The sequence below is a fragment of the Sorghum bicolor genome, chromosome 8 (assembly GCF_000003195.3).
Source record: "Sorghum bicolor cultivar BTx623 chromosome 8, Sorghum_bicolor_NCBIv3, whole genome shotgun sequence".
Classification (NCBI taxonomy): Eukaryota; Viridiplantae; Streptophyta; class Magnoliopsida; order Poales; family Poaceae; genus Sorghum; species Sorghum bicolor.
Window position 1 is genome coordinate 50,697,366 of NC_012877.2, and position 21,555 is coordinate 50,718,920.

Below are 21,555 nucleotides of genomic sequence, written 5' to 3' on the forward strand. Positions count from 1 at the left end.
TAGTGTCGTGATTGGGGACTACTATGGCTCGGAGAACATCGGGGTCGACCTGAGTTGAGCCAACACGGGCTGAAAAAAAATTGCCGACCACAGCTATGATCATGGCAGCACGAAAAGCAACCATTTCGACGTCCGAAAGCGAGGACTTGGCAGATAGCGCATCGAGGACACGCTGTGCTCGAGCTATGGAAACTTCTTCGGGTACTGAATCGTACCAGAGGATTTTGGCTACCTCAGATCGGATATCGTCGATTGCGCGAGGTGTCTCAATAGACGAGATGTCAGTGCCGTCAGGTAGCCCAAGAATGGAACGGACTTGTGAAAGGGAGAATGGAATGGGGGCAAGGGGGTCGATGGTGAAGACAGAAGAATCTGTGTCCAAAGAAAGAAGAAGCCAAGCCAAGAGCTTTTTATCAATAAAGAGGCGGCTGGGAAGGTGGAAGATGAAGGAGAACCCAAGCTCTTGCACGATTTTGAATTGCAGACTACGGCGAGGGATTGCACGCGCAATGCGACGAATGGTGGCCAGAGATGGCTTCCTCAAGCGGATTGGAGGACGTTCTCTAGGAGCAGGGTGAGTCCGAGGGACGGGCATGGTACCAACTGCAGCCTGCGCGGCGTCGGGCACGGCATTGGAGTTGCTGGCGAGCAAAGGTGACTAGCACTCCGGCGGCTCCGCCATTGGCAAGCGGGGACGCTTGCTGGAGAAGAAAGAGGATTGGTAATGGAAAAGTCAGCTGGTACTGTATGACTTTTGTTCTTGGGGGGCACTAGAACAGAATAAGAAGTAGAGCGGCAATGGACGTCTTCCCTTTTTTATTACCCTCCCATCGTTGGTGTGCTACCATTTCAAGCTAAACATAATTAAATGTTGTCAGGTGAAAAGGGTCCCTATGGACAGGGCTCACGTAATGTCGTTCATGCGATTTAACTCTGTTAAGTAATGCCTTGTTTAGATACACAAAAAAAATCCAAAACTTAAAAAGGTTCCCACCACAGCGGATCTTGTGGCACATGCAAGGATCATATAAATATAGGTAAAACAAAGATAACTAATTGCACAGATTAGCTGTAAAATCACGAGAAGAATCTTTGAAGCCTAGTTGCACCATGATTAAATAATGTTTATCAAATAAGAACAAAAGGTGCTACAGTGTCAAAATCTAGAAAATTTTTGGGTCTAAACAAGGCCTAAGTTCATAGGCGCCAAAAAAAATCCAATTTAGGATTCAGATTAAATAAACACATGAAATTGATTCGATCTTCGCTCCTGCTTAACACTAATCTTAGTTTAGTGATAGATTATCAGTGTTAACAAAACAAACCCATGGAGACAAAATGTCAAAATAAATGACAGGATGTAGTTTATGTAGTGTGAGATAAAGTAACCAAAATGATTGTCTTTTTCATATAAATAGGCGGCCGGTGCTGGACAAAGGAAGGGGGAAGACGTTACGTGGCGTCCACACGGCAGTGTTGTGCAGCGGAGAGTCATCATTACCTGACCGAACGGCAGACGATGATAACAAGACTAGTATAAACAATTGTACAAAGGACGCATGCCTGCAAGTGCCGTCGCCTGCTATTAAATCGGGCCTTGTTTAGTTACCAGTTGGTTTTTAGCTACTGTAGCACTTTCATTTTATATTAAACAAACATTGTCCAATTAGAAAGTAACTAGGCTCAAAAAATTTATCTCACAAATTACAGGTAAATTATGCAATTAGTTTTTGTTTTTGTCAATATATAGTATTACATGAATGCCAAAAAAAATCGATGTGACGAGAAAATCTTTGAACATTTAAGCGAACTAAAGGAGCCCTCACTGCTTGCTTTTGCCGGTTCATAAGGACGGACGAGAATAAGGAGAAAATGGATTATTCAACAAGCAAGAAAAATTAACGCTTCATGAAGTTTGTAAATCGACATATTCAGTGGTTCCAACATTAAGAAAACAAAATACGCAGAAATGTAAGGACAAAGCGCGTGGCAAAAACAAGACTTGAAAACCGACGGAACTGATACCGAGAAATGTGCATTACTCTCGAAACGGAATGTTAGCAACGAAAAATATGTAATATTAACTTAATAATTACAACATTACGAATGCTTCAATACTCTATAATAAGCAGAGATGCGTCACTGAGGGCAACTCAGATGGACTGCGCCCGTTGTTGAGCAATACTAAATTTGGTTGAACAAGTAGTACTCGTTCTTCCAAGCTCGGTTTCCAATAGAGATGGATAGCTTCGGTTCTACTTTACGTGCCAGAGCTCAGAGCGACGCTGGCGGAACATGGGGGACCGAAAGGGCGCAGCAAGAGACCGATCTGTTCCATCCGAGGTGCAGCCTACAACCTAGTGGCATCTGCTTCGGTTCCAGAGTCGAGCGGCAGCAGGAACCAGGTCTTTTCCATTGAAGGCTACCTGTACTCTGACGACGCCGCGTGCTCAGCCCATTTGTGTAACCATACAGACACTGAAAGGATCTCGCAAAGTCCAATGCCGTATTCGGCTGTGCAGGCTCCGTGTCCGGCTGTGCAGGCTGCAACCACCGGCAAAGCATTTATAGGGAAGCTTGGGACATAACGATAGGCTAGTTTACTTCCATCCAAAATCCAAAGACTTAACAAGATAATGAATCGCATCAAATATTTAGACACGTGCTTACAGAAATAAATGTAAACATAAATAAAAGCTAACTACATAATTTTATCACAATTTACAAGACGAATCTTTTCAAACTAGTTACAAAATGATTGGATAATAATTACCATAAAAAAACGAAAATAGTACATAGTTAGAAAAAAAAACGGGAATGAACTAAAAAAGACTATGAAGGAGCCGTAAAGCTAGCATGTACGTGTCTTGCCCATACGGACGCTAACATAGCGTAGGTGATACGGGTGTAAAAGGTGATTAAGTAATTTAAATATAACATTGTGGGTACGTTTATTATCGTAATTTAGTATGACGAAACCATGGCCATATAGCAGCAGTACGACCGAGGATACGGATAAATAATCAATTCAACAGTTATGATTAATTAGGGGCGAAAACAAAAAGATACCATGCATGATTTCTAAGTTCTAAGCTATTATAAATAAACAAAAAAGTACTCCCTACATGTCGTAATTATATGACGTTTAGGCCAAAAGTACATTAATCAGGGGGTGCTAAATTATCGGTTATTTTCCTGTTGTGCCCTTAGTAAATATAGCTTATGGTGCTACTTGTACAACGGTTTGTCATAGACTGCCTGACCAAAGCTGCACAGCAAAATGCCAGATCTCTACGTTTCGAAACATAGAAACGGGGGTACTTTTTTTGTTACAGCCACCTGTTTTGCATGTCCCCGCGTGACTTAGATCGGGCGCGTTTGGCCAGGTAGGGGCGCGTAATTCCGACGAACCACGAACATGAGCAGCAAGCAACGTGCTGCGAGCGCGACCGATAACCATGGCCGCGAGTGTGCGCTGCGGGAGACGAACTAGCGACGAGCGTGTGATGAAGAGACGAGCGTGCGTGGGAGAACATTTGCGCAATCCAGCGTGCGCAAAACGAGCATCCTAAAATTAGTACATGGAAGATGCATGCGGACATGCAAGAACGGGAACGGGCCGAAAGGTGAGGTGTGGCTGTGTTCATTTGGTGCCCCATGTGCCCCATGCAGCCTCGACTCCTTCAATTCTGGAAACAAGGCACTCACCCACGACGACTTCCTTTACCTAAATGGATACCGTATTAACATACCAAATGAAAGAAACACATTAGAGCAACCAGACGCTAAAAAAAAAGCAAAAAACTGGTGACATTGAGACGGCATATTTAGGATTAATGTGGACACCGATTAGGTCCTAGGAAGTTTATCATTAATTGTACAGTGCAGACCCTGGCGTTCTTTGGATAGCACCTAGCATCTCCAACCTAACTACGCAATAAAAATGTGATTTGACATGGTCGTGTGCGGGTAAACGAATGGGAACACAGGCTTAAGTCAAAGGGAATAAATGAAACACATAAGGCGAAAATACTAACACCGTCCAACACTGGTGGAGGTGAAGGGTCTATAATGAGAGATGCGCAACAGTATGATACACATATAATAAGAAGTGAGACGAAGAGAATGGTGAACAGGACAATATAACACATGGAACAGTACGACATTATACATATTATTAGAACATATTGTTACACATCGGCATAACTAAAGAACGACACCAAGCAACTATTTGGTACACAACAAGTAGGATCAAAGCTTGCGGACACACAGGACACTTGATAGGGATTGGACGACGAGACTGGTACATGGAAATGGCAAGGACATGGGCGGTACAGGAGTACAACAATGAAAACTAATTACATGCACGTAAACTAAATTTATTGCTAATACATAACTTCGAGACTACTAAAGAGGTAACAGGATAGCTGATAAGACGACAACCGGGCTGGAGACGACTTCCAACTAACGAGCAATCCTACACGTCCACTATGAAGAAGCTGATGTGCAGGTGGCCAGCGGTCTCACGGATGAGGACTACATATGTGTCGGATGCACGGAGCCCGTTGATGTGCACGAAGTCCAGCCAACCGGAAGTAATACGGGCTAACTGGTCACCAAAAAAGGGACGAGACAGCAATGCAGGGAACTCGTTGCGGGTATCATCCCCATAGTGAATTGTAACCGATGCGTGGCGAGGAAGCATGGATGAGAAATGCGTCCCCAAGTACTGCATGGAACAAAAAGACAAAAGCACGACCATATTAATAAAATATAATAGGAATTATGAAATTTAGTGTTGATGGTTGATGAGCTTGGTCTAATAAACTTACAAAATAGCCGGCATAGATATGGGTCCTGACCAGACTGACTACATACAAAGGGTAGGACGTGACACGGTTCATCCATAAATCAGCTAGGATCTGCATTATGCGCGGAGTCATGTGGACCCTGGGTCCGAAATCATACTGCATGCCAAGTAAATGCGCAGGGACTACAAAAGAAAAAACAAAACAAATGGGTATGTTTGAATATTAATTGCAACTGGTATTTTTATTAAGCATTCAATCAGGTTAGTGGTCCATACCTTGCACACGAGGAGGAACGGGGACATCAGCTGCGGCCGCAGCAGTCGAAGGAGAACTGGGGGAAGATTGGCTTGGGCGGCCTGCATGGGGTGCATGTGGGGGCGCCGACATCTTGACGTCCTCAGCAGGGGGATCTGGGTTAGGGACAGGAGCAACGGGGGCTGTTGCACCACGATGCATTTCTGCACGTGGGGGTGACTGGACATATGCCGGTGCAGACAATACGCACGGGTCGGAAATAGGAGTGGTTACGACCGATCGAAGTGGCATGGGCTTCTCAAAGCCATTGTTGCCGTACAGCCTCATGACAAACCTGGAAGGCCTCATGAGAACAAAAAGTCCAATGTCAAAGCATGATATACGCTCGGCGGCAACAAATTCAGGCCATCCAGAGGGACCAAGATAGACACGACCACCCTCGTGAACCACAGATACAGGGTGGGGGAACATTGAATCGCCGAGAACTAAAACTCGGCCACCAATTTCTTGCTTGAACTCCTGAGCGAAAGGTTGGGGTAAGGCCTACAAACGGGGTTGCAAAAAAAGGTTTGTTTAATACTAATTGATTAAGATAGATTACATGATTTAAACCAGCACAGGCAGATTAAAAATGTAAAGGCGTCCACGGGATACTAACAATGCGAGTCCTGAAATCTGCAGTAAACTGTTTGATAAACGAACGGGTGCGGTGCAAATGGAGCGGGTCGAGCACAGACGGCTCCTTAGGAACAGATGACCTGCCTCCGGCCTAGGTAATAAAGCAAAATATTCGAATATTAGGACAAGAGGAAACTAATTTTGTTTTTTGCAAATGACAGTTCACATAATAGAATATGAGCGTAACCATTGAAGAATACTTACTGGTGCGGACATTGGTAAGTTCCGGGCATGATTCGGGTGGTGGACAGCCATAGGACGAGATGATGGGTGCAGTGGAGGAAGACGGCTGGCGTAGTGTGCTGGTGCTGGACCGCGAGAGGTAGGCGTACAAACACGGGGACGGAGTGGAGTGGGGCTTGTCTGCTGACCAACACGTGGTACGTGCATAGGGGATGCACCGAGTGGGAGAGACTGTGGACTGCGACAACCAACAAGGGTTACACGCCCGTCCTTGAGCTCCAGACGATCGAAAAACACCACACCGTACTGAGCACCGGGATCAGCTCTGTTGATGGATGGTGACCTAGCCTGCACCTTGCAAATAACAACGCCGAAAACATCTTCAGTGCCGGATGAAATGGAAAAAGAACATTCAGATAATGGCAATAGCAACAACACACCTGAACGCTCGGGATTGTATTGGGCTGTGGGAGAACTTGGACGTCATCATCTTCGGACGACTCCTCAGCCTCTAATTCCTCTAAGAGACGACCCATATCATCAGAACTGTCGGGGAACGGAGCACCATCGTCAATTGGACTCTCTACCATGGGGCGCTTGCCTGCAGCAATTTCAGCGGCTGCAAGAGGATCGGAGTATACAGAGGGGCGGGGGCGCTTTGGGGAGGAGGATGGATCAATATGAGAAACATCATGGTGAGTATTAGACATTGTGCGCTTGCCGGGCACATTCTCCTCAGGGGAGGGGGGTGTGTGCTGGGGAGTGTCAGCACGACCGGTTGGATCCATTGAGGCAATGAGTGAGTTAGGAAGATGTAGTTGTGTGGAAGCACGAGTTTCCATTGAGCTTGGATACTGATATTTATAGCCAAATAATGGCGGTGACGTGGACACAATTGCATGTCCAAAGAGATGATCGAGTCGGGAGCATTTATGACTTGTTGCATGCAGCGTCTGCATGCGGGCTAAGGTCAAACATATAAATTAAATAAAGCCAGGACAATAAATGATAAGATAAATGAATAGGTTAGATGCATGGACACTTACACAAGGAAGATTTATCAGACATGAATAAGGTAGGTGCTGTGTTGGTTGCATACGACGCCTGTCGGGCACAGGAATACGTATGCAAAGAGGAAAACGACAACATTGAAAATTGGAATGAGAAAAATGAAGGCGGCAGACGGGAAAATTTGAAATTGGGATTTGAGATGGCGCCAGCGTGCTCAGCAAGCCGAGTGACAAATTGAACAGTGCAGCTGGCAAACCATAAAAAGGGGGCAACTTGTTTGAAAGGCCATAGGTAGACAATGGACGTCGACGTATCCAAGGCGCGCTCAATACTTCCAGAAGAAAGAGCACTTGAGGGCGGGACAAGGAGACAGAGTCCGTTTCGTGAACCAAATAGGATGAAGGTCACGATAAAGATGATCAGGGACGCGTGTGGAGAGTCGAGAGACCAAGGGCGGCTAGTAATCAACGAGAGCCAGGTGTTCACGGTAATCGGTTTGTAGAAGCACGCTAGTAACTAATATTCTCTAGGAAGCAACATCTACAACATGAGTAGCTGTCAGGTAGATGGATTGCATTTCTTATGACAAAGATAACATGTTATGCAGGTCGAGCTATGCGGGATGCTGACAAGAATCGAACAACATGAACGGTGGATGGACTATGAGATATACGATGGCACCGGCAGCATAAGATCGCGTATTTGGTAAGATCACTGAGTTTTATGCAATATATTCTACAGCGTCGACAATGAGATTTGATAGGAATTATAACTATTATGTAATGCAACCGACCATGCCTACGACGACATTCGGATGGTGTCAAAAAGGCCTAGAGGCGAGGACGGCTACACTGACATGAGTGGGTCAAGGTAAGCGGGAAAACTATCATTTGAAAAATTCAAAGCAAATGTTGCCAAATACTAAGAATTTGAATGCGACAGAGTTGGGGGGTACTACACCGTTAACGGCACATGCACAGTGATAGACGGCGATGCGATGATTAACACTTTGATCGCCAGGTAATGATACAAATGAAATGACAAATGATTTCTGTGCGTGTTCAGCGTTCTGCTTACTGCTCGTCTGACTTAAGGAAGCTGATACAAATTATGCAGGGAGGTGACCAACTACAACTCCGTGACTGAACACATGTTGAGCGTCATACATGAGCATCTGGAGCTTGGACACCGACTCAGTTCAAACAGAATTGTAGACAGAATGGGGACAAAGGCGCAATTAGACATCGACAAGGAAGGTGTTCTCATGCTACTTTCAAGTGATGAGGAAAGGTACGGGTCTATGTGCCTACAATCCTGTGAAGTGAGCGTGATTATGAATTAAGATTTCAATTCAGAGGATGACTAATGTAAATACAATTGTTCATTGGTTGTGATCAGGGAAAAGGAGGATGGGTTGACGGAGGATTACATCAGGGCGAAAATGGGCCTAGATAGAGACAACATGAGGTATACAGATGGACTGTGAATGTGACAATATAGAATGAGACTCATTATAATGTCTTAGTAATAGCTGAAACTCCTCATTACAGGAAGGTCCTGGATGGATTGATCAACGAAGGGCTAGTTTACAACACGGTGGACGAGTATCACTACAAGATGGCAGGGTAGCGGTTGAGTGTTCGCGCAGTGCAAAAATTTAGAAACGAAACAAAGGAATGTGACTCATGCGGTTATCCGGCAGTTTAAAGTATTGTATTATTCTTGAAATCAACGTAGTATTCCAGAGTTGTAAATCAAGTGTAGCCGGTAGGGTTTGTCATGCATACAAAACGGCCTGACACACTAAGATACAAAAAAAACTAAACTGCAATAACCTTAACGCTAATGATGACTAAAAAACAACAAAAAATAAAAAGCTGCCGAGAATAAAAAAAACAGCAAAGGTGTATAGCAGACTCAAGTCTAGGAGCACATGTTAAGGGTTCAGTCAAGCAGCAATTGCTATCTATGCGTCCACGAAGTTGGAGAGAGGCAGCGGCACAAGTGGAGGGACAGCAAGCATCTGACTAAATGTCGAAGGAGCAGACCCAAGATTGTCAACCAGTGAAGATACATCAGCCAGTAATAGTGCAGATAAATCCTGAACCTGGGACTAAGAAAAGAGAACAAATACCAAGTCATGGATCGGTAGATTGAACATTAATTCTAGTTGTTTTGTTGATTGCGTTCGAAAAGGGGACAGAATGAGTAGCACCAACATACCAAATCAACGCTACCACGAAGCAGTGTGCCGTCAAAACTCCGACAGAAATGTAGGCATAGAACACCGGAACGATTACAACTATGAAACAGAGGGGGGGGGGGGGGCAAAAAGGGAACAAGTAAGCGTTGAGAAATACAAAATCTGTCGGCAAGGTTTATCTACGTTTGAAGTTTCAACACAAAAAAATTGACTAACCTTGTGATCTGGCTTTGCCCATGATAGAAAATTTCTAGACGAGCATCGTCCCATGGGTGGCGCCAGCCATTTAGTATGTGCCGCGAAACCATTGACATAGCAGATTTGAGAATGTTTGCAACACGCTGATAATAAGCAGTGGTGAACATTCGACATGAAGAGGAGTAGTATGGGTCATATACGACGATGGTGTTATCTGATATGCGCCAAGCAAAGCATACCCACCGATGCTGTAGCAGAGCAGGGAAAAAGAGCTGTGCAAACGGAAGTGGGTGTGTAAGTCAAACTTTCAACAGAAAATGAAAGATAACTTATATAAGAGCATAAACATGTTTCTAGTACAAAAGAAAACAACACAAAGTTGTCGGTAATGACGAGGGAAATGTGCAAGTAATTCTAACTTACAATCTTGCATGAAGTGACATCATAAGTAATATGTGGACCACAGAACAAGGACGAGACTGCAGTATCCGATACATCAAACGAACCAGCAAGCAAAGAAACCTGTAAACGAAATTCATTGCAATGATGACAACCAAAGGACCACAAAATAAAACATAGCAAACATAATATAGTATGTCAAACATTCAAAATCATACAATTTAGTGTAAGAAAAGGAGCACACCATGAAATCACACTCAACATAGTGCCTCCAACGTAGGGAACCTTCATTAACATATAGGCAGTCATCAAACTGCTTGAAACGACGGAGAACGGCGTCAACGAGCTCCATTTCGAACTCAGCTTTGCCAAGGAACTGCGCCTTAACAGCAGAGGTCCGTACCTCAATATACTTAGGACAATAGTGAACAATCCAGGGCCTGCAGCATAAAAAAGAAATGAAATGACAGTTATTAAGGTGAACAAGGGAAGGACTATTTTCTAAAAAGTACGTAACTCGTTACATTCGATTGTAATGGTACTAAGTAGAGAACTGTTTGATTTCACAGACAAGGAATAAATACAAATACAGTTTTAAGAATAAGTGAATTACTGATCGCTGTCTTCAAGCATGGCAATCTTCTTGGAGAGTTCAAGTGCAAACGAACGGTCAAATAGATAGGAGCAACCAAGATCCCAAGGAGACCTTGACACAGAGCAGGCTACGCGTGGAGAATGAGGAGAGACGTGTGAGACATACTGATCTTCCATGTGAGGGACATTGAGGTCACTGCACCTAACTTCTTTAAATGATCTCGTGCGAAGTAAAAAACGAGCCATAGCTTTGCATGCAGTTAAACTTTCGTCAATGTCATTGTATACAGGTTGCTTGGTAAGAGCAAACTGGTTCGTGTCATGCCCACGCGTGATCGGGGATCGGTAGCCACCGGAGGTCAAAATATCGTCAGGAAAACAGCTTGCAAACTTCCTCTTCAACTTCACTTGGTTCAACAAAGGTGCCTCTTGAGAACGAACAGATTCCGAATGCCACGAGCGGCACAAACCTGCACATATAAGAACAACCTTAGGGGTTGGATTGGGAGAAAATAAAGGAGGGCATTAAACTACGTTGATATAATGCAATTATAGTTAACAGGCATACCAACATGAGGGCAAGCCGCGCTGGTAGATGGCTGATATCTGAAACCATTGGCGTAAGGCTCAATAATATGAAATATAAGGGATAACATTTTCAGAGCCAAGCTCCCACTGGCCGAACTGAGCTCCTGTTGAAAATGTGTAGAACTTATCTGCCTTTCAAAATCAGAGACAGCAACAAAAATAGGTCCAGCAGCCTGATTGGCGAAAAGACAGGCATAATATAAGAAATATTACATGAAGTGCATTGTACATAGTTACGGAAATTTTGTGATGTGGGATTACACGTTGTCACAAACACAAACTACGAAAAATAAACTTTCCTAACGAACACAGTGTGGGGTAAAAACACCAAAACATTGCTCAGACAGTACCTCATTTGGGATCTTCATGACGCGAGTCATCAAGCTTGAAAGTTCCCAGAGTTCAATCATGGTGTCTTGGTTACAGCTTCGGCCATTACCATGAATACAAGTGGCCCAGTGATAACAGACAAGATCGGGAGATCTAAGCTGTATAATCGTATGGATACTAATGTAAGCAACAGGAGAGAGACAATTATATAATTTGGTTCAAACAGACTGCAAAAAAAAAGTAGTAAAAGAAATAGCTCATCTATAATGACATCTCACCTTGGCAGCAATAGAAGTGCCGTGGGAGTTCACAAAGGACCCAACAAAGCTACTATCTGCAGCTATCATAGCCCTTAAGCGATCATACGAAAAGCAACGGACCCGGGGTAATGTGGTGTGAGCCATCGATAAGGATCCTAAATCAACACTGTCAAGGTATAGTACCTGCAGAACAAGATGAATGGTCGCTATATTAAAAAAAGGAATAATATGAATGTATAGTGTGAGGGTGGGGGGAGGGACACTTCGTATTATACAAATAAAAGCAGGGGACGAAAGCAAACAGCAAATAATTAGAAGTACCTGCAAGAACAAAGAGCATCCGTAAATATAAGGAGTTTTGACATTGCTAGATAAATCTGCCTTCAGCTTCGATACAGCAGATAGGAGTCGTCGCAGCACAAAATCGGCCCAATCATAAGATTTGATATTACCAGGGTTAACAATAGCATGCATGTAGTCTTCAGAGACACGGTCATGCTTGCCACGAGGAGCAAACAATGAAGCCATGACAAACACGACAAAGGCAGCCTTGAACTCAGCCTGCTCAGATAAGCTCATCAACCCATCACATTCGCGGAGAAGAATAGCTTGGGCGGCCTTTATACTGCGAAGTTGACTTAGATTGATATGGCCTGAGGATTCGGGCGAAGTTCCATCGCTGACAGATCTCTTAGAACCTGTCCTAACTATACTCATGCCACCTACTGGAATTCCAAAAACCTTTGCAATATCGTCCTTGTCAAAATGTATGCATGTTCCATCACCAATGAGAATGGTCTGAGATGATTCGTCAACACGGGACATCAGCCACGCCGAAAACCGTAGATTGATCTGCTTGAGTGACGGAAAATACAGCAGACCCTGGAAACCAACGGCCCGAACCAGCTCTTTTTTCTGAGATCCGAATGTGGACACAACCTCATGTATGAGCCTGACAGAACATCGTGAAGCAACCGAGCCCGTGTCTGTGAGTTGAGATACAGCCATACTAGACTGATCGGAAATTACGGTACGAGGGTACTCAGCGTACATACAACCCTGCAACAAACGACCTAACAATTAAATGCCCGACTGCCTTAACATAAGAGTTAAGAAGAGATTCCAATAAGAGTGACCTCAACTAAGCGTGTGCGAGATAAATTCAACGGAATCAACTACAGGAATGCATAAGAAACTGGAGCAGAGTACGAGTGATGATATAGAGTGAATAAGAACCCTAAAAATGATGGCGACGGCCACTGAAACGCAGCAAAAATGGAGCCACGTCTAGCGTCCGATTTAGAATCAGTTATGGATTTAAATATGGCTCGGTAAATGGAACCCGGGTTTTGAAAATATACAAGTAACAAGACTACAGAAACACTATATCAGGAAGATACACATACCGCGGAGTTTGAATCCGAACAAATGCTTCTTCCGATAGAATCGTGCACACATCTGAAGTTGGGCGGATTCGAAGATGCGTGCCGCGGGGCACTAAGAGATGGATTCATCGGGCTTAGATAAAGATGACCTACCAAGCCGTAAGCAAGCGAGTAATATACGAACTAAATGGATGATAGCAACGAGGAGATTTCCGGAAGGATAGAGAAGGTGTTCGAAAGGTAGAAGAAAGGTAGAGTGAAGAGGACGAAAGACCTGACCAGACGGTGGTATTCAGAATAGATCCAGAAAGCCCGAGGAAAAAAAAAAGGAGCCGCATTAAATCGTCTACCTACCATTGTGGTAAAAAAAAAATTACCTCTACCGTATAAAAGGGTTAATGGAGATAACGACTAATGAATTGTCCACCTGGAAAGCCAACGCCCACGTCAGCTAGACAGACACGAATCCAAAAGACAAATCGAACGGTAAAGGTGGGGGTGGGTACGTGCCGCGGATACCAGCCAAATATTCCCGGCCCCGACCCCGAGATGCCGATCCGGACACGTGGTGACCGAGTACCAATCTAGTCCACGCTTCGGATACGGTCCGCCGCCGCGAGGCGAGATTCTGATCCGGACACGGAGTCGGATTTCGATCAACGACGACGCCCGACGCTTTTAGCTAGATGGATCTTCCAAGATCGTACACGTGGCAGGCTGTTTCACCTCTGTCTGCAGTATTCAGTATTCACACAAAGGCTTTGTTTAGTTCCAAAAACTTTTGCATATATATAGAATATTAAATATAGATAAAACATTAATTAATTACACAGTTTATCTTATCGAAAAATTTTGAATTAAACAAGGCCTTTAAGCAAAAGGCTGGAAGTTTGTGTCGATGCTCCTGTTTATATATATATATATATATATATATATATATATATATATATAACTACACGTACGGGACACGTTATATATATAAAAGTTATTTTGTAGCCACCTCTATTTACGATAATTTTATATACTAATTTACGATAATATCAATACATATTTACAATAGTTAGGTTACTGTAACATATGGAGATATTACCATAACGTTATAATAAACCACTTAATATGGAGTTACTATAATCTCGTAAATTAACATAGTAATTATCGTTACTCAAAGTGGCTATAGAATAAGTTATTATATATATATATATATATATATATATATATATATATATATATATATATATATATATATATATATAGAGAGAGAGAGAGAGAGAGAGAGAGCTGGTATATTGGGAGCCTAGGGCTACAAATAGATATTGGAAGCCCTAGCCAGCCGACCACTCCATCTAACCCTCACGAAGATGATGACACGTATGCAGGTGGGGACCCTAGAGCCCCAAACGTTCGAATGCATAAAATCCTATGTCAGGCTATCCAAAAAGGTTTTTATCGTGACAATGCATAAAATCTAGTAGTTGTACAAATTAAAATCAATTTGTTATTGCATAAAAACCTCTCTACAATCTGGATGTTACACCTGGGATGAAAACGGATCGGATACGGACCAATATCACCGATATCATATTTGTTTTCATATTTTTGGTCGGATTCGGATTCGAATACCGATAATGTCAATCATGTCGGATAAGATATGATTGGATGTCGACATCATAAATATACAATTTAAGTATTCAAATACGGATACAGTATCGGATATTGAATATTCAGACTCGAATATGGACAGATCTGAACCCCTCTAAACGAATTCGGTCTCGAATACAGTCGGAAAATATCTGTACCGTTTTCATCCCTACACCTAACAAGAGCTGACATACACTTACACATACTGACACATGCCTGCATGTTTGCGTCCACTCTAATCTCTTCCATTTTTTCACAATAATTTCTCAACGAAACATCTGATTCAAAAACGGTTTTCACCATTGAACTCCTGATATTTTTGTGCATGATTCAAGATCCGTTGTGAATATATATATTTTTTTTAAAAAAATAAAATTCATAATTCTGTGCTTTATGAGACAAAGTTTTATGCATCCGTCTACGAATAGATCTTGTGAGTGAGAATTATAGAGACGATCCTATGTTTTTTTAAAAGTTGAAATTTGAATCATGACACGTAACGGCCGATTGAATATATAAAATCACTGGTCAAAACATGTAGGAAATTTTTTGGCGTCAACGTTGAATAGAAATTAGTGGTTGGATGAATAAAAATTAATTTCATTACCGTATAGAAACATCTCCACATAGAGACGATCTTGTCTTCTTCAAAAATTGAATGCTGACACGTGAGGACCGAGTATAAAGGTGGATAGAATTAATAGTCAAGATGCGCATAAAGGTTTTTAGTGCCACGTTGCATATAAATTAGTAGTTGAATTAATAAAAATTACTTCTGTTGCTGTGTAAAAACCTCTCCACAAGATGGTCATTACACCTAGCACAATCATGATTGTCTGTAACAACATCATGCTTCCTACTACAGGGGACTATTACAACCAACACCATCACTACCCATACCCACACCATTCTTTGCACCAGGATATGTTTATTTAATAGAGCAACAATGTATAGAAACCTTACACCATAATTCCCTCTAGGGGAATGAAACATACAAAACACTACACACTAGATGTGAACTATCCATAATGTTCCCAACTCATAATATCCATAGACACTAAGTCAACCAAATATTGAAACACAACAAAGGTTACATAGAAACCAATAGTTTCACTCATATCATCCAAGCATATAACCACAACATATGAAAAACTAACTTTTCACATTAACCTATCTACTATATCGAATATCAAACTACACCACTGTGACAAGTCCAAGGAAGTTGCGGACGTCGCAAGCCATGTCCTATGACGAGCCACCATTGACCTCACACCAAATAGAGGAATCCTTTCGACCATCCTACACCACAACAAAGGCATAGAAACATTTTTGAGCAGGCACAAAAACCCTTACAATGGCAAAGATGGAAGTGAACTCGTATTTTTTTTCAAAATTGACAATTTGAATCATGCCACGTGATGGCCAATTAGATGCATAGAATCACTAGTTAAGATGCGCAGAAAGGTTTATGGCACTAATATTACATATAAATTAGTGGTTGGAGAAATAAAAAATAATATTGTTACCATGTAAAAATATCTATGTGAGATGGGCATTCTACCGACACAACCATGATTGCCTCCACCAACATCATGTTTCCTACTATGAGGAATGTGTAAATAATATGGGAACAATGTACTGTAATAAGCGTAAAACATGTAGACAATCTCGTCTTCTCCAAAATTTGAAATTTGCATGTGATGGCCGATTGGATGCATAGAATCTATGGTCAAGATGCACATGAAAGTTTTAGTGCCAATATTGTATAAAAGTTAGTGGTTAGATGATTAGAAATTATTTTTATTACCATCTAAAAACTTCTTCGCGAAATGAACATTCCATCTAATACAAACATGATTATCTCCACTAACATCATGTGTCCCGCTATGGGGATATATAATTAACATGGAAATGATGCATAGAACCCTGACAAAAATCCTCCCCTATAGGTATTAGGCTTTCAAAAAATGTAGGGGATGTTTATTTAACAGAGGAACAATATATAAAAACCTAGGGAGGTGTTTATTTAAATAGAAGAACAATGTATAGAAACCCACAACACCATGCTTCCCTCTAGCAGGATGTACAATTAATAGAGATATAGTGCACAGAAATATACAAAACACTATCCACTTGGTGGGGACTATATATAATGCTCCCAACTCACAACATGCATAGAAACCTAGTTATGAAAAATATTGAAACCCAACTAAGGTTACATAGAAATCAATAGTTTTGCTCATCTCATTCAAGAATGTAAATACAACATATGGAAAACTATGCCACCGCCGCATGCCAAGGAAGTTGCTCCAACAATGCATGTCAAAAAGTGTTAACAATACATAGAAGTGTGCTCCAACAATGTATACATCTTTGGAATTTGAAATTCAAATTCAGTTGGGGTGGAAACCTATGCAACTAAGTATAAATCATAGTTTCACCATGCATGTAAATCTATACTTGCAAGCATAAAAACTATTATTATTCCTTTGGATCAGCATCCCATAATCATGTGATCCTAGTTGACAACAAGCTCATTGGTGAGGATGTTGAGTGCCTCTATGTGGCCAGCGAGCGCGTACAATCCTATCCCAAAGTCGGCTAGGCCACCAGGTTGCGAGCCAACACAACCCTGTAATCCACATCTAATGTCACACCCATATTTTAACAACAAAATAGGATGCATAAAAGACTCATATGTGCCCCAGAAACAGTCGCACACATAAGTAGACAAATCTCAAATGTACCATTACAGTGTTTATTACATAGCGGAACGATAATAAATCACATAGTCTTATACAAAAAATGATAATAAGAAATAAACAACGCTCTCGACGGAGGCACCACATAGGGACTCTGTTGACTAGTTGACTCCAAACCAAATACTCATGACGGTAGTCCTCATTCCAGCCGTCATCATTAACATATCCTGAGGTGTTGGGAAATTGCAAGAGTGAGCACATATCGTACTCAACAAGTATAACCAGGGGTTCATGAGGCTCAAATGGCTGACACTGGTTTAACTGCATTTAGCTTTTAATAGTGGACAACATATTCATAATTAAATTGAAATTGTCAAGGTAGCATAAATAATCTGATAATCACATGATCAATTGTAAGCATAATTAACTCATTGCATAAACGATAATCAAATGAACATAATAACTTAACAAGCTCATCATCTTTAGTGTAAGAACCCCCAAGGCCGCTCTTAACCGTGAGCACGGCTAGTATACCAGTTTTTAACACTCTGTGGAGGTTGTACATATTTACCCATGAGTCATGATTTACCCTTTCGCCCGAGGCCCGTCGACCTCTTAGCTCACTTCCAAGGAAGCCGGCAGGGTTCACTATGAAGCCTTTCAAAAGTTTCGTCTAACAAGTTAGGGCCATTAGATTCACTCGGCAGGCAGATATAGAGCCCCCCTTCCATGGCACATAACCCGCAGCCTATACACATGGACAGAGGCCACACTATACCCAACGTGTGTGGGGGTATAAACCCCTATACCCTTACGGCTAGACTTGGGCCAGGAGGCTTGGCCTATTACGAGACAAGTCCGAGGCTTGATCCGACTGCTTGGAGTTTCGCGCAAGGAAACAAGACGTGAAGATCAAGCAGGATTCTAGTCGGTTAGAATAGGAATTGATATCGAGCTATCTATGGCAATTGTAACCGACTAGGATTAGTTTCCAAATCTGTAACCCTGCCCTTCGGACTATATAAGGAGGGGCAAGGGACCCCCCTAGGACATATTATTCTCTCACTACAATCCAATATAATCAGACGCAGGACGTAGGTATTACGCCCGCACGGTGGCCGAACCTGGATAAAAACCTTGTTTGTGTCTTGCGTCACCATCAAGTTCGTAGCTTGCGCACCGTCTACCGATAAACTACTACCGTGGGTATACTCCAAGGTGGACTGCCGACTAGCTTTCGTCGACAACGTGTCTAGCCATTCTTACGCCATTTAAGGTAACCGCTAACAAGCTAGAAAAAGATCCTCATACTAAGCTAAAGCCAGAGCCATTATAGCCCTCATTGTTGCACTGTTATCCCGGTGATCACTTACAGACAAGATCTCATATAGTCATTAGTCATCTTTTTACGTTCATTGCATAGCTATTAATCATCTTACAAGATCATGGATTATATCAAGCACTAGCACATCTACACCAAATGCATAACAAGTAGGTAACAAGGAATGCAGGTAACAATCATTTATGATTTTGCTAAGGCTGTCAAGATGGACACATGCATATGATATATTGCATTAAATGTGAATAGGTAGCAAGGATGATCTCAAGTTATACTTGCCTTGATCAAAGCTCTCTTGAGCCTGCTGCTGGATTTCAAAAGATTGACCTTGATCACCAACGTATCGCTCACCGTCTATACCCGATCATCAATCAACAACACGCAATCCAATGTAGACAATCATACACGAAGCAAACAAGCTATAATTAGAACAATACACCAAACAGTGGTAAATCAAAGATAAAAGTTTATGAAATTATTCTACGCAGCGCTACAATCACACAAACGTACAGTTCACGAAAATCGGAATTAAAACGTGGAAGTTATGAATTTTCTAAGATTTCCTATAGATAAATAATTAATTAAATGCTACTGTGAAAATAAAAAGTTTCAAAACAGAAAAATAATTCTTCTAACATATAGAGGTTGAAAATACGAACCTAACGCAATTTGAATGGACCAAATCAGATTTAAAATGAATATTTTATGAGCATTATAAAATGAGTGACAAACTTGTAAATAGCAGAAAGCGTACTCCAATTCAAATCGATGAAGAATACGTTTTCCAAAATAAAAGGCGTAAAATCAGGAAGGCGCTTTGGATGGCGGGTTCTAATATGGAATTACCCAAGGGCTCTTTAGCAAAAGTTACCCCGAAAGGGTATCTTCTAATCCAGGCGCTTGATTTCACGATCTACGGCCGAGACTCGCTCAGGGGAGGAAGCGGCCGGCCGGCGGCGAGGCCAGACACGGCGGCACCATGGATGCCGCCCCGGAGCTCACCGGAAATGGCAAACGCGTGATTCCGAGCACTAGAGAACACGGAGAACGCACCTAGGGATGGAGGAGCTCACTGCGAACCTGTCTAGGGCCTTGACGCAACCCGAGAAGGAGCGGAGACGGCGCGCGGCGATGGCGGCTTGAGCACAAGCTCGGCGAGATTCAACACGGGAAGATAGGGCGCGATTTGGACGAATTGGACGCAAAAAGAGAGATACGGGGCCGAGACACGGCTAAATAGGGCTCGGTCGGGCTCCCTACACGCTAAATCCTGGGAAATTCGGGATTTGCTGCTGGTAGATGGTGTCCGCTTCCTTCACGACTCGAGGAGGAAGATGGAAAGGGGAATGGGACACTGCCGTGCGGGCCCGATGCGCCAGAGAGGGATAAGGAGAAAGGAGGCGTGCTGCGCTGGTCTGCTGGGCCAAGGAAGAAGAGTGGGCCGCGGGGAAAGGTGGGCCGAGCGCGGGGAAGCCAGGGGGAGGGGGAGAAACCAGGCCTTCGGGCCAGATCTAGGGAGGCTTTCTCCTCTTTTTTTTATTTCAAATTTCTTTTCTGTTTACTTTTCCAAAACCCTTTTTAAATAGAAATTTGAAAACAATTGAGTTCCAAACAAAGGTAAGCAGCACAAAATAAAGATACTCTAGCATGAATGCGAAATCAAGGTTTCTAAACCTATGGTGAATTTTATTTTCAACAAAAATTATTTAAAAACTAAATTAAATGCTCACAAAATACTTAAATAAATCAAATTAAATCCTATCAATTTAAAACAGAATTTTGGGTGTTACATCTAAGCAATTTGAATCAATGCAAACAGACACCAGATAAATCAGAGAAAGTTGAAGATGTAGTACCAAATTTTTAATATGCACAGAAACTCATTAATGCTAGACAAAAACTCATTGATGCAAATACTTTCTATGCATCCAAAAAAAATTTGTGTATCTAACAAAAATACAAAGGTACTAGTGTCTCCAAATCCCATTATGAGAGGAGCCTAGGAGCAAGCCTAGAAGGCTAGAATGCTCCCCTAATTTGACAAGTGGGTGCATAGAAACATACATACAAGTTTTTATCAGGTTTGAAAACACAGTTCACCATACGTAGAAAACTATACATGCAAGCAAAGTAACCAAAGGACTAGGTACTTCACCAAGAGCAACTCCAGCTAAAATATCACACACATGAACTGGACGCATAAAAATGTAACTCATCAAGTATAGACCAAAAGATTAAGATTTTACCATAGAAAAAGGATGGTAGTGTTACCATAGAAGCTAGACAAACAAGACACTGTAGATTCAAGTAAACAGAGGTTTTTCCCCTCACGTTTTCCATAGAGTACGTCTTATTTTGTCACCATTTGAAGGACAAAGGAGCAAATAATTGTTTGTACTAGCATGGCTTATGTTGCTGGCCCTATTTAATAGTATTGCTGTGAAATTGGTTGAGTTGTGAGTCAAGTACTGATGTTAAGTACTGATGTCCCTAGTTATCTTGCTAATGATGTCAAAGTTAGCTGTGAGTCAAGTACTGATATTAAGTGAGTCATGCAATAACTTATGTTTCCACTTTGTGGAATCTTTTAGTCATTTCAATGTTCTGTGATGAAGAGTTCACTACTGTGATGATTTCATTTTATGTTCTGTGATGATCGCATAATATGATCTGTGACAAAAACGAGAACAAATCACAGGATGCCACGTGGCCCCATTTAATAATGACACGTGGCAGCCAACAAAGCCGACACGATTTCAGTTTATGTTCTGGGACGATCGCATAATATGATCTGTGATGAAAACGAGAACAAATCACACGATGCCACGTGGCCCCATTTAAAAATGACACATGGTAGCCAACAAAGCCGACACGTGTCACACGCCACGTCAGCACGACACGTGTCGTTTGCCATATCAGCATGACTCGTGTGAGGTGCCACGTCAGTGTGACACGTGTCGGGCTCCACGTCAGCACGACAC

General features: G+C 42.3%; 2 protein-coding genes across 3 annotated transcripts; one reads left to right on the plus strand and one right to left on the minus strand.

Moving 5' to 3' along the window:
- Positions 7,237–8,567, plus strand: LOC110437599. The gene is made up of 5 exons (XM_021466078.1): positions 7,237–7,425; positions 7,546–7,643; positions 8,055–8,228; positions 8,337–8,405; positions 8,489–8,567. The coding sequence occupies exons 1-5, from the start codon at positions 7,237–7,239 to the stop codon at positions 8,565–8,567; spliced, it is 609 nt and encodes a 202-aa protein (XP_021321753.1).
- Positions 8,630–13,195, minus strand: LOC8064588. Of its 2 annotated transcripts, none has more exons than XM_021445617.1 (11): positions 12,917–13,195; positions 11,832–12,569; positions 11,529–11,693; positions 11,271–11,408; positions 10,901–11,093; positions 10,352–10,802; positions 9,983–10,178; positions 9,763–9,861; positions 9,358–9,611; positions 9,162–9,240; positions 8,630–9,045 (listed from the first exon to the last, which is right to left on the minus strand). In XM_021445617.1, exons 1-11 carry the CDS (start codon positions 13,022–13,024, stop codon positions 8,905–8,907), a joined length of 2,562 nt encoding a protein of 853 aa, XP_021301292.1. In that variant the 5' UTR covers positions 13,025–13,195; the 3' UTR covers positions 8,630–8,904. The 2 variants fall into 2 exon arrangements, with proteins under 2 accessions (XP_021301292.1, XP_021301291.1); XM_021445616.1 differs by having other exon boundaries at positions 8,630–9,051.

What these genes read in the sequence shown, in the direction of transcription:
- LOC110437599 (XM_021466078.1), top strand. Translation starts at nt 7,237, where the DNA reads ATGGACGTCGACGTATCCAAGGCGCGCTCAATACTTCCAGAAGAAAGA. An exon ending in ACGAGAGCCAGGTGTTCACG is followed by an intron (nt 7,426 to 7,545) that starts GTAATCGGTTTG and finishes CATGTTATGCAG; the next exon opens with GTCGAGCTATGCGGGATGCT. An exon ending in AGCATAAGATCGCGTATTTG is followed by an intron (nt 7,644 to 8,054) that starts GTAAGATCACTG and finishes CAAATTATGCAG; the next exon opens with GGAGGTGACCAACTACAACT.
- LOC8064588 (XM_021445616.1), bottom strand. Translation starts at nt 13,024, where the DNA reads ATGAATCCATCTCTTAGTGCCCCGCGGCACGCATCTTCGAATCCGCCC. An exon ending in GATGCTCTTTGTTCTTGCAG is followed by an intron (nt 11,694 to 11,831) that starts GTACTTCTAATT and finishes CTTGTTCTGCAG; the next exon opens with GTACTATACCTTGACAGTGT. An exon ending in TCATGAAGATCCCAAATGAG is followed by an intron (nt 11,094 to 11,270) that starts GTACTGTCTGAG and finishes TTCGCCAATCAG; the next exon opens with GCTGCTGGACCTATTTTTGT.